A 16,626-nucleotide genomic window follows, 5' to 3' on the forward strand; every position below is an offset into this window, starting at 1 on the left:
GGTACCTCCAATTTAAGGTTTTTTTGAGTATTAATACAACATTAAAAATTACAATTCACATAAAATAATAGATATTTAGGCAGAAATACCAACTGGTCAATAGCCTTCTTTCCTTGTGAAAATAAAGATTATTTATACAAGGTAATTTTTTTAACTCAAACTCAGACAGTTGAAAAGTTAGGTCATTTAAAGATTTGAGTTATTTTAAGAACTAGAGAACTTCAACTTTTATATTATTTATTTTTAAATACTCTGAAGTTTCTTAGGAGCATTTAGAGGTCCATGGAGCTTTCAAAATGGTCCTAGAGGCCTCTGGCAATTTAAAACAATTCTAGGAAAGTTTAAAACACTTGTAGAGGACCCTGGCACTTTTTAGCAGTAGCTCAGTAATATTTACAGAACTATGAAACCTTCGAAATAGTCCTAGAGGCATCTGGAAAATTAAAACAATTCTGGGAAAGTTTGAAAGACACTTGTAGAGGACTCTGGCACTTTTTAGAAGATTCTCAGTAACATTGAGAAGTCTATGGAACATTCAAAATGGTCCTAGAGGCATCTGGCAATTTAAAACTTTTCTACGAAGGTTTAAAACATTTGTAAAGGTCTCTGACACTTTTAAGAAGGTTGTCAGTAGCATTTAGAAGTCTATGGAACTTTCAAAATGGTCTGAGAGGCCTCTGGCAAATTAAAACAGTTATGGGAAGGTTTAAGACACTTGTAGAGGTCTCTGGCACTCTTTAGAAGGTTTTCAATAGCATTTAGAGGTCTATGGAACTTTTAAAATGATCCTAAAGGCCTCTGGTAAAATAAAACAAATCTAGGAAAGTTTAAAACACTTGTAGAGGATTCTGGCACTTTTTAGCAGTAGCTCAGTAATATTTACAGAACTATGAAACTTTCAAAATGGTCCTAGAGGCATATGGAAAATTAAAACAATTCTAGAAAGGTTTAAAACATTTGTAAAGGCCTATGGCACTTTTAAGAAGGTTGTCAGTAGCATTTAGAAGTCTATGGAACTTTCAAAATGGTCTTAGAGGCCTCTGGCAAATTAAAACAGTTATGGGGAGGTTTAAGACACTTGTAGAGGTCTCTGGCACTCTTTAGAAGGTTTTCAATAGCATTTAGAGGTATATGGAACTTTTAAAATGGTCCTAGGGGCCTCTGGCAATTTAAATCAATTCTAGAAAGGTTTCAAATACCTTAGCCGTGTAGCATTAGCCGTGTAGAGGCCTCCGGCACTTTTAAGTAGGTTATCAATAGCATTTAGAGGTCCAGGGAACTTTCAAAATGGTCCTAGAGGCCTCTGGCAATTTAAAACAGTTATGGGAAGGTTTAAGACACTTGTAGAGGTCTCTGGCACTCTTTAGAAGGTTTTCAATAGCATTTAGAGGTATATGGAACTTTTAAAATGGTCCTAGGGGCCTCTGGCAATTTAAATCAATTCTAGAAAGGTTTAAAATACCTTAGCCGTGTAGCATTAGCCGTGTAGAGGCCTCCGGCACTTTTAAGTAGGTTATCAATAGCATTTAGAGGTCCAGGGAACTTTCAAAATGGTCCTAGAGGCCTCTGGCAATTTAAAACAGTTATGGGAAGGTTTAAGACACTTATAGAGGACTCTGGCACTTTTTGGAAGATTCTCAGTAATATTTGGAGGACTATTGTGACGCTATTTATTCGGAAGTTCGAATCAAAGTGTGTTCTAGATCAAAAGTTAATGAGAATTGCCGCGGGCGCCACCTGGTTTTAAGAAAGTATTTAGAGTTTTCGAAATGTGAACCAGGAAACACAATTCGTATGCCTTGGTAGCTTTTAAACAGCTGGAGACAAGGTTTCCGTCAATCTGTGGTAACAGTGGTTCAGTTGGTGACAACGCTAATAAAAGCCAAAAGTACCAATCAACTAACGTATATTCTCTTTGCTTAACTTAAAATGCCAGCAAACTTAACTAAACCAATTAATTATGCAAATAAGCGTATCTTAAATCCCCCCTCCCCTTAATTAAACAAGAACGAGAGTGGGAGTGTGCAACTTAGTTACGGTACGGGTCGGATGCGATGCAAGACAGGTCAACGGTATAATGCAGAAAGTTAAAAAGCCACGCAATGCAATGAATGTTACAGGTACAAGCTGATTCAAAGTTAATTACGGGGACAAAGCAGGTCTATGTTTACAACTAAGCAATTAACCGTCCTAGTGCAAATAAAGTTACGGTCTCACGGGTCGGTAAAAGAGTTGGAAAAGGGTATTACTGAACCACCCGGTCTATACGAGCCTTGTAGTGGTTCTTGTTGGCAACAGGATATAGAAACTTGCTTCCTACGCCCGGTCTAGCGAAACATGCAGCGTAGTCAACAAAAGACAGGGCCAGGACGTGCGGCCGGACTACTAAATGACACAAACGCCCGGTCTAGCGAACCATGTAGCGTTTGTGTTGAAGGTGGAACTATCGTGTAGCGCCCGGTCTAGCGAACCTCGACGTTACAGAGTGAACTAGGGCCGGAAATTGGCCTATCGGGGAGAAGTATACAAACACCCGGTCTAGCGAACCATGTAGTGTTTGTATAGAAACCTACAATGCCGGATCTATGGCGTAGCACCCGGTCTAGCGAGCCACGATGCTGCTGAAGTAAAAGGGCCGGAAAAATGGCTGGGCTGGGACTAACGTTGCAAACGCCCGGTCTAGCGAACCATGTAGCGTTTGCAATGAAAACTGGTGACGTGAACGTTAAAGCAGCGCCCGGTCTAGCGAACCACGACGCTACAACAAACGGCGGTACAGGGTTGGAGTAAACCACTAATTTCCTATTACGCGCTATCATACTGCAGCGTTGTTGTAAACCCTGTAATTCTACCAATTGTTTCCAACAAGAACGGTAAAAATCGGACTGGCCAATCCTGAGAAAATATAATAACTTAAAAATACGGCTTATCGTATTTTGGCAAAGCACTAGCACTGGTTACTTTACTAAACGGCTTCTATTAATAGTTCCCTTATCTGCATATCGCCGCAAAACCAACGGCATTAACGGACGGCTTAGTAAACAAAACAAAAAAAATATTCGTAACTTCGTTACACTATAAAACTTTCAAAATGGTCCTAGAGGCATCTGGAAAAATAAAACAATTCTAGGAAGGTTTAAGACACTTGTAAAGGACTCTGGCACTTTTAAGAAGGTTCTCCAGTAGCATTTAGAGGTTATAAAACTTCCAAAATGATCCTAGAGACATCTGGCAATTTAAAACAATTCTAGGAAAGTTTAAAACAGTTGTAGAGGCCTCTGGCACTTTTAAGAAGGTTGTCAGTAGCATTTAGAAGTCTATGGAACTTTCAAAATGGTCTTAGAGTCCTCTGGCAATTTAAAACATTTCTAGAAAGGTTTAAAACATTTGTAAAGGCCTCTGGCACTTTTAAGAAGGTTGTCAGTAGCATTTAGAAGTCTATGGAACTTTCAAAATGGTCTTAGAGGCCTCTGGCAAATTAAAACAGTTATGGGAAGGTTTAAGACACTTGTAGGGGCCTCTGGCACTTTTTAGAAGGTTTTCAATATCATTTCGAGGTCTATGAAACTTTTACAATGGTTATAGAGGACTCTGGCACTTTTTGGAAGATTCTCAGTAATATTTGGAGAACTATGCAACTTTCAAAATGGTCCTAGAGGCATCTGGAAAATTAAAACAATTCTAGGAAGGTTTAAGACACGTAAAGGTCTCTGGCACTTTTAAGAAGGTTATCAGTAGCATTTAGAAGTCTATGGAACTATCAAAATGGTCTGAGAGGCCTCTGGCAAATTAAAACAGTTATGGGAAGGTTTAAGACACTTGTAGGGGCCTCTGGCACTCTTTAGAATGTTTTCAATAGCATTTAGAGGTTATGGAACTTTCAAAACGGTCATAGAGACTTGTGACAAATTACAATAGTTCTATGCAGGTTTAAAACACTTGTAGAGGCTTTCTAGCACTTTAAAATCAATAATTAATATTATTTCTCGCCGGACATAGTAGCTTTTTTTTACGCAATTCAAAAATAGATGTTTCTAGGAGAACTATTTTTGTTCTCAAAATATAGACTTTCCCGCACTACTGCGTAATGAAATCATATTTCCTGCACTAGTGCGGAAAGAAATAATTTTCCGAACCTCGCTACGCTCGTTTGGGCAACTTCAGTCAGCGTGCGGGAAAGCATCACTTTCCGCACTTGTTAGGAAAATAACTATTTTGCAACGGGTTCTCAAGTGTTCATTGTTAAAAAAAAACAACATGAAAATGTCCCTTCTGTTGTTTTGCTTTTTTTCGTGATTCCTGAAGAAATAATCGTGAAAATGATAGTGACCCTTGTCTCTGGTTAGATAATAACAAAAACATCGTTCAAATGCCTGATAAACAGAAAATTTGAAGCAGATTTATTCTTGATATCTCTTCTAAACAATGGTGAGTTTTTTTAACATATAGATTGAACTGTTTTTCGTTTAGATGAAGCATTAGCACTTAGTTTTTGCTGATATTTTTCAAATATGAATTGTCTCTGCTTTGTTTATGTTTATAGTTTCAAGTTATGGCTGAAAAACTAGAAAATAGAGGGAAATATACTTAATACATTTTAGGCCAAAAAGTAGTTAAAGTGGGATATAGTTTTTGCTTTAAAATGAAAAAGCTAAATAATTGACATGTCAAAACCAACCAACCATTAACGAGATAGAAAAGAAGCTGTTATGTGCGTTAGTCTTTTTATACTTCACAAAAACTGTCACTGAACTTAAAGATCAATAAGACGTTTGAAAATAAAAGGTTTCATTTAATAAAGTTGACTTTGATACCATAACTTTTTTGGGTCACCTTGGATAAGTAATACTTGATTACCAAAATGCGTAATGAAAACAAAAAAGAAAACGGGTCCAAGCAATTTTTCGATAAATAATCTAAACTTTAAATATTGTATTATGCAATAAGTGTTCCGCTCATTGTATTTTGATATCAGGAACCTTCTGTAGTTTTATATATTATTCATAATGATGGTCCACCTTTTGACCATTTTAAAGAACCGTTTTTATTATGTTGGAATGCATTTAAACTTTTCTGCTAATTATTTGTGTTCTTTGTTTTGAAAATTTGAAAAGGCGTGTATTGAAAACTTGAAACAAATCAATATACATTTTCTAGCTAAGAAAAATGGTAAAAAATCATCTTCATCTAAGGATTCTAAAGATGGAAGAAGACGAAAAGTGATTACAAGACGAAGAGCCGAATTGACAACTTCAAGAAGTCCGGCAACAAGTAGTCCGGATGAAGACAGCAGCGAAGATGATTTTCCCAGCGGCTACCATCACTTAGTAGGTTACCAAATCTTTTAACAACTCCAGAAAACCGTTTTTAAAAGCAATATTTTAGCTTCTAGATTTGATGCATACTTTACACACACGAACAGCTCAAATATTCAAATGGTGGGCTGAGGAAGGTGGTGAAATTGCACAGGAAACATCACTCTGGACTCAAGGATGGTGTCCATTGTTACAGGGTATAGCTAGGATGTGCTGTGATCGAAGAGAACAGGTAATTAAATTTTCTTGCTCTATACTTTACTTGACCAATACTGATTTAATGTAAATTTAGGTTAGAATAAGTGCCATAGCATTTTTACAAAGAGCATTACTGGTGCATGATTTGCAAACCCTAAGTGGACCTGAGTGGGAACAGTGTTTCCATAGAGTATTATTTCCATTGCTCAATTATTTACTACAGCCGATAAACCCCAAAGAACCAGTTTCCATGGCTGAGTTTAGGAATAGAGCCGCTACTGTGTTATCTAAAGTAACAAAGTATTTCCTTCATTTGTGACTTTTTAATTTGTTGAATTTTAGGTATTTTTGCATCACTTGACACCTTTATTGTCATTGTCAACATTTCCCAGTTTATGGACGAATATAATTGATTACATGGATCGGTATATGCACGCCGATAAAAGCGACATATTATACGAAGCTATTCCAGAATTGCTAAAAAATATGCTGTTAGTTATGAATTCAGCTAAAATGTTTGATGGGCCTGATGGAAAGGTGTGATATTATATTGCAGCAGTGTAGTTTCTTAGTAGTAGTTTCTTACATTTTTTTAGAATCATTTGTGGAACTTAACTTGGGATAGAATAGGAAAGTTTCTACCAAACTTAAAAGACGAATTATTCAGGGAATCATCGGAAGTACAGGCGGTGGAAGAGGTAAGTTTATTGATTTTATTAGGATGTTTGCTTATACATTTTTAACGAAACAGCTACGTATTACAGTTGTGATGATTTCGTGTGATCTGGTGTTGTTAAATGGGTCCTTTATTTTCATAGAGTAGGTTTAAATTTAGTAAAACATGAAGTAGAACAGTAATAATAATTTCAATATAATTTTGCGATGGCAATGTCACAACTTGTGCCAAACCTTATATGAGTCACAGTGACTGTTTTTAGAAGTATCTAAAGAACAGCTCAATGTTTCTTTTTAAATTTTTGAAGTGTAGCCTCTGCAGGATTTTAGACCGTTGTGCAAATACTAAACTGCTGCCTTTCCCCCTCATTATGCATAAACACAGAAAGCTACTCTTATGTTTGTGTATTGTAAATATAAGCTGCTCATGGAAAAGATCAGAACATCAACAATTTTGTCCATTTTTAACGCTCCGTATATCAGAAACGCCGAATTTAATCAATTTTATGTTTAAAATAACACAAATTATTTTAAAATGCCGTTTTTTAGAATCAGATTGCATGATTGATTTTGAACAATAGATATTTATTTTATTAGGTATGTGATATTTTATGTGACACAGTATGAAAGTTTAAATGCCTGTGAAGAGCATGCCAGAAAATGTCAAGAGCAATTCAGAATAAGCAACTGTAATTCAGAAATCGCAAAGTGTAATTCAGAAATGGTTAATTGCAATTCACAAAGTAAGTTAAGTGTAATTCAGTTTAATTTTTAACCTAATGTATTTTATGGAATTGCCTTTGAATGTTCTGAATTTCATTTGATGGTTTCTGAATATGAATTGATTTTTTCCAAATTGGACTTGATGGTTTCTGAATTACAGTTCCTTATTCTGAATTACATTTGCACTTTTCTGAATCTCACTTGGTCTTTTCTGAACTACATTTGGAAATGGTGTAGAGTTCTATAAGCTTCATTTGCACCTAAACAGCCAATTTTCCATATAAAAAGCTATTTAAAAGCAAACATTTGTTGCAAAATGCCAAACTGTAACATGATTTACTGCAGAACGACCGATCTCGTTGCCAGCTAATAATTCGACTCTCAGACCTCACGTGACTATTAACTTTGGCGCGTTTTAGTGCTGTAGGTTTTATTATCTTAATAAAGTTATGTGTGTTAAGATGCTTGGTTTGGGAACGTTTTTTTGATACTGTCCATTGGATGTCGAGTTTAATAATCAACTGTTAGCCAGTAAATTCTTAAACTATGACATCTAAGGGGAAATGCATGACTTCGAGAAGCGGTAATAAAATCAACCCATAGTTTGCAGTTTCAAATAAGTTTATGTAAAAGATTTCTTAACGCTTTCAATGCCACCACAAAGAAAAACAGGAGTTTGTAAGCCTTTATACCAAATATTATTAAACAAGACAATAATGTTAAAGTTAAGGAAGCTAACGGAAAAAACGTTTTAAAACACTGCTAGAGGGACATTTCGATGTTCAGTGGGACAAAATACAGGATCCATTCTACTTAAAACATTTTTCAATTTATTCATTTCAATGACAATCAAGCGCCAACATTACATTGATAATGAGGAATTATGTGAGGCTGTAGAGGAGGCTTTCCTCCGTTTCATCAGAATAAGTATTTTTTTGCTCAATTTTAATTTTTATTCATTTTTTTCATGTGTCAAACCTATAAAGCATTGATAAAGTTTAAACACTTATTCGATCAATTCTTTATTATCCACAAAACAACCTATCTCCAATCTCTCTCATTTTCTAGTACGAACAAATAACTTTTTTCTTATGTAAGTAAATAGATTATGTATTGTTTTCACATATAAGCTAAAAGACTTACTTTACTTACTTTACTTTACTGTTTTACTCAAAATAACAAAAATTTGAGACTGGCGGTTTTGCTACGAGAACACTCATTTAGGTTAAATGACAAAAAACCTGCCAAACATTGACAATGACAATGTCACCATGTTTTTTGGGTAACTCCGCAAAAAAAGTGAAGCAGAAAGGAACAAGGATAATAATCAACAATCAAATAATAACTCCATCCGTATGAAAGGAGGTTCAAAAACCAACTAACATACACGTGGTAAAACGTATACGGGTGTAACCTAGAAAAGGAGGGACAAAAACAAAGATGGATATCACAAACGGCCAGCAGCGACACAATTGTGAATTACATGCTTGATGAAGCCAAAAAAGAAGAAACACGTGTCGCCGGGTTATCATCCTTCTTCTCTTTTGCCTCACCTTTTTTGCGGAATCACCGTAAAAACACTTTCCTGTCATTCATTACAATCCGCGTTAAACTCTTCCATGTTTTGCACTATAATCAATATGTATGTATTGTTTTTGATTGAGCGGCGTATAATATTGTTTGCCACCAGAGAATATTATAAAAGTGACTGTTAAACTTCACTAAAGTTGAATTTATAAGACGTTTGAAAATAAATATAATTTCGTTACAAATACAGCGTAATTCAAATTCGACTTTCACTATTGGGGTTTTGGAAACTATAAAACATGCGAAAAAGTTTAAATTGGGGCAAAGTTGCGCAATTTAAAGCTGAATGCCGTTTTAAATTTTTTGATAATCCGAATAGTTCCGAAGAAATTCGAAAAAAACTAAAATTTAGATTTTTTGTTTTTATTTATTTCTAACCTCATTTGAAAAGATATCCCAAAACGAAAAGCACATTTTCATGGCCACATTCTCAGCTATACGATGATGGTTTCATATTCGCTTCCCGACGTTTCATTTCAGCAACTTTATTTTTTCTTATAGACGTCATATTGAATTTTTACACGATTATTTCCTTCCTATCAATTTTGACCAATCGCTATCAAGAATTAGTATAACAAATGTAAATTTTAAGTGGAAAAATCACTTGTCAACAACTGTCAACTTAGCTCTCAGCAGTTTTTCCGGAAAAAAAATCGAAAAAATTGCACACTCCTCACAACAACATAAAGAATAGTGTTACCCTTTCTAGCTTGAAAGTTATTGTTCTTATTGTTTTAATTAAAATAAAATGTTTATTTAACTCAGGAAATAATCTTACCAAATATCCCTCGTGGAAAAATTGGAATACTCGTTTCTAAGTAATTTGTTTTAACAAATTACTTAGAAACTCGTTTTTCCGAATTTTTCCGGAAAAATTAAATGCACTAGGGATATTACCTCCGACAAAATAGTGCGTTTTATTCTGATTTCAGTGATGTATGAACTTATAATTTGCTTCATAAATGGCCAAATAATAAAGGGTACCTTTTTCTAAACAAAATGAGCAGGCTATTTAAAAATGTAGTTAAATGTCAGTTGTGGTAAAATGACACCAGTCAAAACTATGGTCCAACGAGTGTGGCGACAAGTGTTTAAAATGCACCCTCTGACGTTTTCCCAATTTTCCGGAAAACGGAGAAAGATAATTTAATTTGGAAACCGGAAATAAGTTTTACATAAAATTCTCTAAAACTTTCCCTATTTAACCGACTCTGTAGCTCTTACCGTTACACAGATCCCAACACATGTAGAACCAATTTGGGACACATTGTATAACTTATGAATTTATTCTGCTTTCAGAAACCACAAGAACCGTATCAACCTAAACCAGTAAATCCATTGCAACATAACATTGAAAACCTGACAAGATCCAGCATTATTCTACAGCCACCAGCCTCCCAGCAAGTGTCTTCCCATTTATTCGCCCATTTGGGCCAGGTAGGATTAACAAAAATTCAGTAAACATTATAGTTATTAGTACTGCGTTTGTTTTTAATTATCGTGTGGTATGTGGGCGTATCTTGTGTTGTAAATTATAATTAAATTCGGCGGTATTAAAACGAATGGCGTAATAGTTATTTATGGTACAAGTGTGTTATGAAGCAAATAAGTTTGGATAGAAAAATATTAAACCATGAGCCATCAGGCGAGCGGTTTATTTTTCTGGAGTGACTTATTTGCCATAACACAAGCGTATTATACATAATTTTATCCAACAAGTGGAAAAATCGTTTTTTATGAGATATTAATTAACAAACTTTCTGATCAAATCAAAGCTTATATAAATTACAATAGCTACAATAAATTTCACTTCAAAATGTATCAGTTTTCCCTGCAGAGAAAGGAAGCTTTTTTGAAGAAAAAACGTATAGAAAATGGAAGAAAGCGATGAAAATTACGTTTCTGAAGATATCCTTACGGAAGCGGAAAAAGCATCCAAGACTCAAAGTGTTTGAGTCTTGGATGAATTTACGGAAGATAAAAGGTATCGATGAAAAGGTTCTATTGGCTTATTTTTAACATTTGCTTAAAAAATTTGTCTTATCGTCAATATGGACCAAATGCTTGGCTCGACTATTCACCTTTATAAAAAATGAGCTTTTTGAAAAGCAAATCACAGAGATACAAAACCAAAGAAGTCCAAGACATTAGAAGGACATGAAATAGAGAAGTTTTTAAACAAAGCTCCCTACGACCAGTACCTGTTGATGAAAGTGGTTGATGAAGTTGTCTAAAATGACCTTAATAATGACGGTCATAACTGTCATGTGTTGGAAAAAAAAATACGTTTTAATTTTTACATTTGAATCTATATTTTTTGACACTGATGATCGATTGATGAAGAACTACTCTCTTTTTATTGAGTAGTATTTTATTGTTGAAATAGTCAGAATTCCGGAAATACTTTTTTCCTACTTGAGTGCGGTAAAGTACCACTTTACACACTTGTTAGGTAAATAACATTCATACAAGAGTTAGTTTTGTTTCAACACTCATTATCGTTATGTATTAGTGATGACAGATTTAGTGAGCTGGGTGTATGATTTCCGCAGATGGTTTCAACACCAATTGGTACGGGTAGTTTTTCTACACAAACACCACCCACTACGATAACGGCAACTGCATCATCTACACTAACTCAACCAATTCCACCACCAACTAGCGTCGGTACTTCATTTTTACAGCCTACATTACAACCTGGCATGCCCTACATGCCGAATTTGCTTACTATTGCCGGAGTAAGCTCAGCACAAGGTATATTTAAATAGTTGTAATACTTAGCAGAGAGAAAATTTAACCTGATTGTTTTAAAGGTGTTCCCCAGTCTCAGTTGGAACAGCATACATTTCCAGTTTTGTATAATAGTCCTACAGTCATTCCTAGTACTACAGCCACCGAGGTCCAGCCAATGTCGTTGTATAGTGAATATATTGGAAATCCTTATAATATACAAAATACGGAGTCTGATAAAAGGTGAGTTTGTATACAATGTGTCTCAAATTCGATTCTCTTAATTGGAATCTCAAAAACTATACAGGGTGTCCCACGACGAAAGACCTCGATTGATATTGGAAAAAGTATAAATAGGAGAAAATGGTGAGGTTTTGTTTTTTGTTTATCAATCCCAATCCTCTGACCGGTTTCGCCGTATTACGGCTCATCAGAGAGGCTATAGGGCTTGATAACCAAAGAACAAAACCTTCGTTCCAGTATAGTCAACTGGATGCCAGAAATGATAGTTGTGTGCAACATCTGGTGACATCTGTACTCAACTCTATGAGTTAGAAAGTACAGATGGCGTTCCAAAATCTAGGAACAGCACCATTAATGCCGCATCATTCGGTAAACACCGATCTGATTGGTTGAAAATGGTGAGGTTTTGTTTTTTGTTTATCAATCCCAATCCTCTGACCGGTTTCGCCGTATTACGGCTCATCAGAGAGGCTATAGGGCTTGATAACCAAAGAACAAAACCTCACCATTTTCAACCAATCAGATCGGTGTTTACCGAATGATGCGGCATTAATGGTGCTGTTCCTAGATTTTGGAACGCCATCTGTACTTTCTAACTCATAGAGTTGAGTACAGATGTCACCAGATGTTGCACACAACTATAAATAGGAGAGTTTTGAAAATTTGGTAGGATACTGATGTGGGCATGCCCAATCCAACTAAAATATTTTCAAGATGGTTGCACTTCCGCTTATACCGGAAGTCGATCACAACTTTCTTATTTTAAATAGAACACCCTATATATTATTACATATTTGGATTCCTCACAAAATTCTGACCAACTTTTGTATAGAATGCCCTATGCCTATCTCTAGCCGTTTTCGAAATATTTGATGTTTTTCCAAAAAAGTGACAGTTGCAACGCTCAACATATTTTTGTACTATGTTAAAACCGTATTTCATTTTGCAATGAAACTTTGGGTTATTGTAAATAAAGGATCGTTTCATTAAACTGAGGGTGCGTAACGACTCATTTGTATACAGGGTCGTCAAAAAAAAATCATAAACTTGCCACTAAAAAAAATGAAAAATCTCAAGTTTTTTAAATGGAAACCCCCATTTTTTATGACGGAATCATTTTGAGCATTAAAAATTACTATAAGTTTCAATTTACTTGCCTATACCTAAATCCAACCCATTTCGTTTTATTTGAGAATAAACATTTTTTTATTAGGCTGCATGCTCGGCTGCATGGTTGGAATTAGCTGGTACTCTAGTTGGCCATGCTTTTGACACACGGTGATATTGGAGACCTGCAGGGCATGTTAATAACACTAGTTTTGAGTGTTTTGACAACTGCAAATATGCCGTCGCGGTTACGTTATTCAAACCAAGATTACTTAAATCTGTTTATTATTTACGGAGAATGTGATAAAGTTGTGAGTAGAACATGTGAGGTATTTGCCGCTCGTTATCCAGAAAAACCAAAGCCATCACGAAAAGCTGTCAAGCAAATAATTGAAAATTTTAAGAATACGGGATCTGTGAAGATAAAAGCTATTAAAACAAAACCAATCCTTAATAATACAAATGTAGAAATTGTAATTTCTAACCAACTTTTGTGTACAATGCCCTATTCCTATCTCTAGCCGTTTTCGAAATATTTGATGTTTTTCCAAAAAAGTGACAGTTGCAACGCTCAACATAACATGCTTTGCAGTTCTCCAATATCACCGTGTGTCAAAAGCATGGCTAACTAGAGTACCAGCTAATCCCAACCATGCAGCCTAATAAAAAAATGTTTATTCTCAAATAAAACGAAATGGGTTGGATTTAGGTATAGGCAAGTAAATTGAAACTTATAGTAATTTTTAATGCTCAAAATGATTCCGTCATAAAAAATGTGGGTTTCTATTTAAAAAACTTGAGATTTTTCATTTTTTTAGTGGCAACTTTATGATTTTTTTTTGACGACCCTGTATACAAATGAGTCATTACGCACCCTCAGTTTAATAAAACGATCCTTTATTTACAATAACCCAAAGTTTCATTGCAAAATGAAATACGGTTTTAACATAGTACAAAAATATGTTGAGCGTTGCAACTGTCACTTTTTTGGAAAAACATCAAATATTTCGAAAACGGCTAGAGATAGGCATAGGGCATTCTATACAAAAGTTGGTCAGAATTTTGTGAGGAATCCAAATATGTAATAATATATAGGGTGTTCTATTTAAAATAAGAAAGTTGTGATCGACTTCCGGTATAAGCGGAAGTGCAACCATCTTGAAAATATTTTAGTTGGATTGGGCATGCCCACATCAGTATCCTACCAAATTTTCAAAACTCTCCTATTTATACTTTTTCCAATATCAATCGAGGTCTTTCGTCGTGGGACACCCTGTATAGTTGGATTTTTACCTTTTGAGAATGACGTCATCTTTTTACATCTTTGTTTATCGCATATCAAACATATGAAATAAACAATTTTAGCAAAAAAGGCACGTTGTTAATTTTGTCGTCCTGTCAAATTAAAAACGTTGACATTTACTGTCACTTTGATTTAAACGAATATCAAAGCTATAAAAATGCTGCGCTACAATGAGAAGGCCCAAATGCAAATGTGCTGCTTTTTTTCGAGTACGAAAAGAAACAGTTTCCAGATGTCACCTGAAACTCTCATGATCACTCATTTTTCAAAGCATTTGTAGGTTAAATTTTGTGATCTAATTCCAGATATAGTCGGATTTTTACCTTTTGAGAATGCCGTCATCTTTTTACATCTTTGTTTCTCGCATATCAAACATGTGAAATAAACAATTTTAGCAAAAAAGGCACGTTGTTGATTTTGTCATCATGTCAAATTAAAAACGTTGACATTTACTGTCACTTTGATATAAACAAATATCAAAGTATTAAAAATGCCGCGCTACAACGAGCAAGCCCAAGTGCTAATTCTAAATGTGCTGCTTTTTTTCGAGTACGAAAAGAAACAGTTTCAAGATGGCATCCCAATTGATTATTCCAATGTATATGATAGAGCATCACAGGCTTTAAAAGTGAGTACTGCTACCCTATGTCGAATAAAAAAGGCTGGAATTCAGGCTGACGACTCCTATTTCACTAACATTTCTAAGAAAATGTCCGTCAGTAAAAACAAAATAACCGCTTTTATGAAGAACAAAATAAGAGATCAAATTTATTCAATGTATGCTAAAAAAGAATATGTAACAATGGCAAATGTGCGAAAACATTTAATTGACCAAATTGGAGAGCATTTTAACGCTTCCATTTCTGCTTTGCGAAGATGGTGTAAAAGCATCGGTTTTAAATGGAAAAGGACAAGTAACCGCCAATATTTGATGGAACTTCCAGACATCCAAATGAAGCGAATGAAATTTTTGAGGGAGTATACAAAAAACCAGGAAGCGTCGAATGGATTAGCACCTGTTTTTTTGGATGAAACGTGGATTTATAGCAAAGGTTCCTTTCGAAGTAGTTGGCAAGATGACACGATGTTTACAAGTTCTACTAAACGTACTCAAGATAATTTATTGAAGTAAGAGTCCACATGAATACAATGACGATGACTTCTGCTACTATTTCAGGTGATCGTTATATAGTACTTCACGCAGGAAATGAAAATGGCTTCATTAATAATGCGAGTTTGGTTTTTAAAAGCGGTTCGAAAAAAGGCGATTATCATGACAACATGAATCGAAAAAACTTTGAAAATTGGTTTAAAAATCAACTTATCCCAAATTTATCGGAAAAATCACTTATAATAATGGACAATGCGAGTTACCATTCTGGACTTTTAGAAGAAATTCCCCAGAAATCTTGGACAAAACAAAAATTAATTACCTGGTTAAGGAAACAAAATTACGATTTTGAAGAAAAAGCGATGAAAGATGAAATTTGGACTTTAGTTTGTTCAAAATTGATTCCACAAAAAAAATATTACCTGGATGAATATGTAAAATCTTTTGGCTACAAAATTTTAAGATTACCACCATATCATTGCCAATACAATCCTATAGAGATGGTCTGGTCCGAGTGCAAGAGAAAATATGATGAACATATGATAAGTTTACAAGGGACAGCAGTGGAAGTATTGACAACTTGGGAAAGGGTTTTAAGAGAAATGCCAGCAGAACATTGGAAAAACTACATTCAACATGTCAACAAGCTCATAAACCATTCTTGGAACACCATAAAATACTGTGATGTTTCAGACATTGAACCACTCATTATTACTGAAGCCAATAATGATTCAGATTCTGAATTAAGCTCGGAATTAAGTGACTCCGAGATTGAAGATATTCTCATTTAGCTACCCACTCATGTATATCTTCTTAATTCTTTATTTTTGGGGTTATTTTGGTTTTACTGACCAACATTTTCTTAGAAATTTTGGTGAAATAGAAGTCGTCAGCTTGAATTCCAGCCTTTTTCATTCGACATAGGGTAGCAGTACTCAATTTTAATTCTATCGTACACATTGGAGTACTCAATCGGGATGCCATCTTGATATTGTTTCTTTTTGTTCTCGAAAAAAAAACACATTTAGAATTAGTACTTGTTTGTAAATTGTATGGTTTAGCTTGTAATTTTACTACGATAGCACGTTAAATTTTGCCGTTGTGTATTAAATATATGTATGCATATAGTAAATTTCTTTGTATGTATTTCTTTTTATTCTTTTTCGTAAGATTAAGTTACAAATTACTATTTTCGCTTTATTATGCAAAGTACAATAACACAGCACAAAATCAATGAACATTAATAATATATTATGTTATTAGGAGTAGAAGAGATCTTTAAGTGAGTGCAAGCACACCTATTCACTGAATGAATGATGATTAAACTGAAACTCTCATGATCATGTGATTTTCAGGGCACTTGATCATCAGTCACTTCCGAACGCACTAATTTTTCAAAGGATTTGTAGGTTAGAATTTGTGATCTAATTCTAGACATGCGTGTTTTTTCACCTGCATGACGTCATTCTCAAAGGGTAAAAATTTGACTATATCAGCTACAAAAAAGTTTAAATGGGGAAAGTTTTACAAAATCTAGTGCGCTCCTATAAATAAGTGTCGCAATGGAAAACTGTAGATTCCTCATAGTTCAGTTGATATCCACTTTTTACTTGAAAAACAAAATTGCGAAAAAA

At 34.7% G+C, this 16,626-nt stretch overlaps 3 protein-coding genes across 4 annotated transcripts in view; 2 read left to right on the forward strand and 1 right to left on the reverse strand.

The window, feature by feature from the left end:
* LOC145731964 (uncharacterized) overlaps positions 1-11,896 on the reverse strand; it is a 69,193-nt gene extending 57,297 nt beyond the window's left edge. For both annotated transcript variants that reach the window (XM_081983970.1, XM_081983961.1), the window contains exon 1: positions 11,749-11,896. The gene's annotated coding sequence lies outside the window, so the exon portion shown is untranslated. The remainder of the gene's footprint in view (positions 1-11,748) is intronic.
* Positions 1-16,626, forward strand: part of garz (Sec7 domain-containing protein garz) — a 49,255-nt gene that overhangs the window by 24,384 nt on the left and 8,245 nt on the right. Inside the window, exons 25-32 of the mRNA XM_081983777.1 lie at positions 5,158-5,327; positions 5,386-5,547; positions 5,608-5,805; positions 5,856-6,050; positions 6,110-6,211; positions 9,798-9,935; positions 11,051-11,252; positions 11,312-11,471. Coding sequence (XP_081839903.1) covers positions 5,158-5,327; positions 5,386-5,547; positions 5,608-5,805; positions 5,856-6,050; positions 6,110-6,211; positions 9,798-9,935; positions 11,051-11,252; positions 11,312-11,471 — 1,327 coding nt within the window. The remainder of the gene's footprint in view (positions 1-5,157; positions 5,328-5,385; positions 5,548-5,607; positions 5,806-5,855; positions 6,051-6,109; positions 6,212-9,797; positions 9,936-11,050; positions 11,253-11,311; positions 11,472-16,626) is intronic.
* LOC145732012 (uncharacterized) lies at positions 14,171-15,842 on the forward strand. The gene is made up of 2 exons (XM_081984030.1): positions 14,171-14,987; positions 15,059-15,842. Exons 1-2 carry the CDS (start codon positions 14,372-14,374, stop codon positions 15,781-15,783), a joined length of 1,341 nt encoding a protein of 446 aa, XP_081840156.1. The 5' UTR covers positions 14,171-14,371; the 3' UTR covers positions 15,784-15,842.

This window comes from Ips typographus, linkage group LG1, assembly GCF_016097725.1.
Source record: "Ips typographus isolate SLU linkage group LG1, UJ_Ityp_2.0, whole genome shotgun sequence".
Taxonomy (NCBI): Eukaryota; Metazoa; Arthropoda; class Insecta; order Coleoptera; family Curculionidae; genus Ips; species Ips typographus.

What these genes read in the sequence shown, in the direction of transcription:
- LOC145732012 (XM_081984030.1), top strand. Translation starts at nt 14,372, where the DNA reads ATGCCGCGCTACAACGAGCAAGCCCAAGTGCTAATTCTAAATGTGCTG. An exon ending in GTTTACAAGTTCTACTAAAC is followed by an intron (nt 14,988 to 15,058) that starts GTACTCAAGATA and finishes CTACTATTTCAG; the next exon opens with GTGATCGTTATATAGTACTT.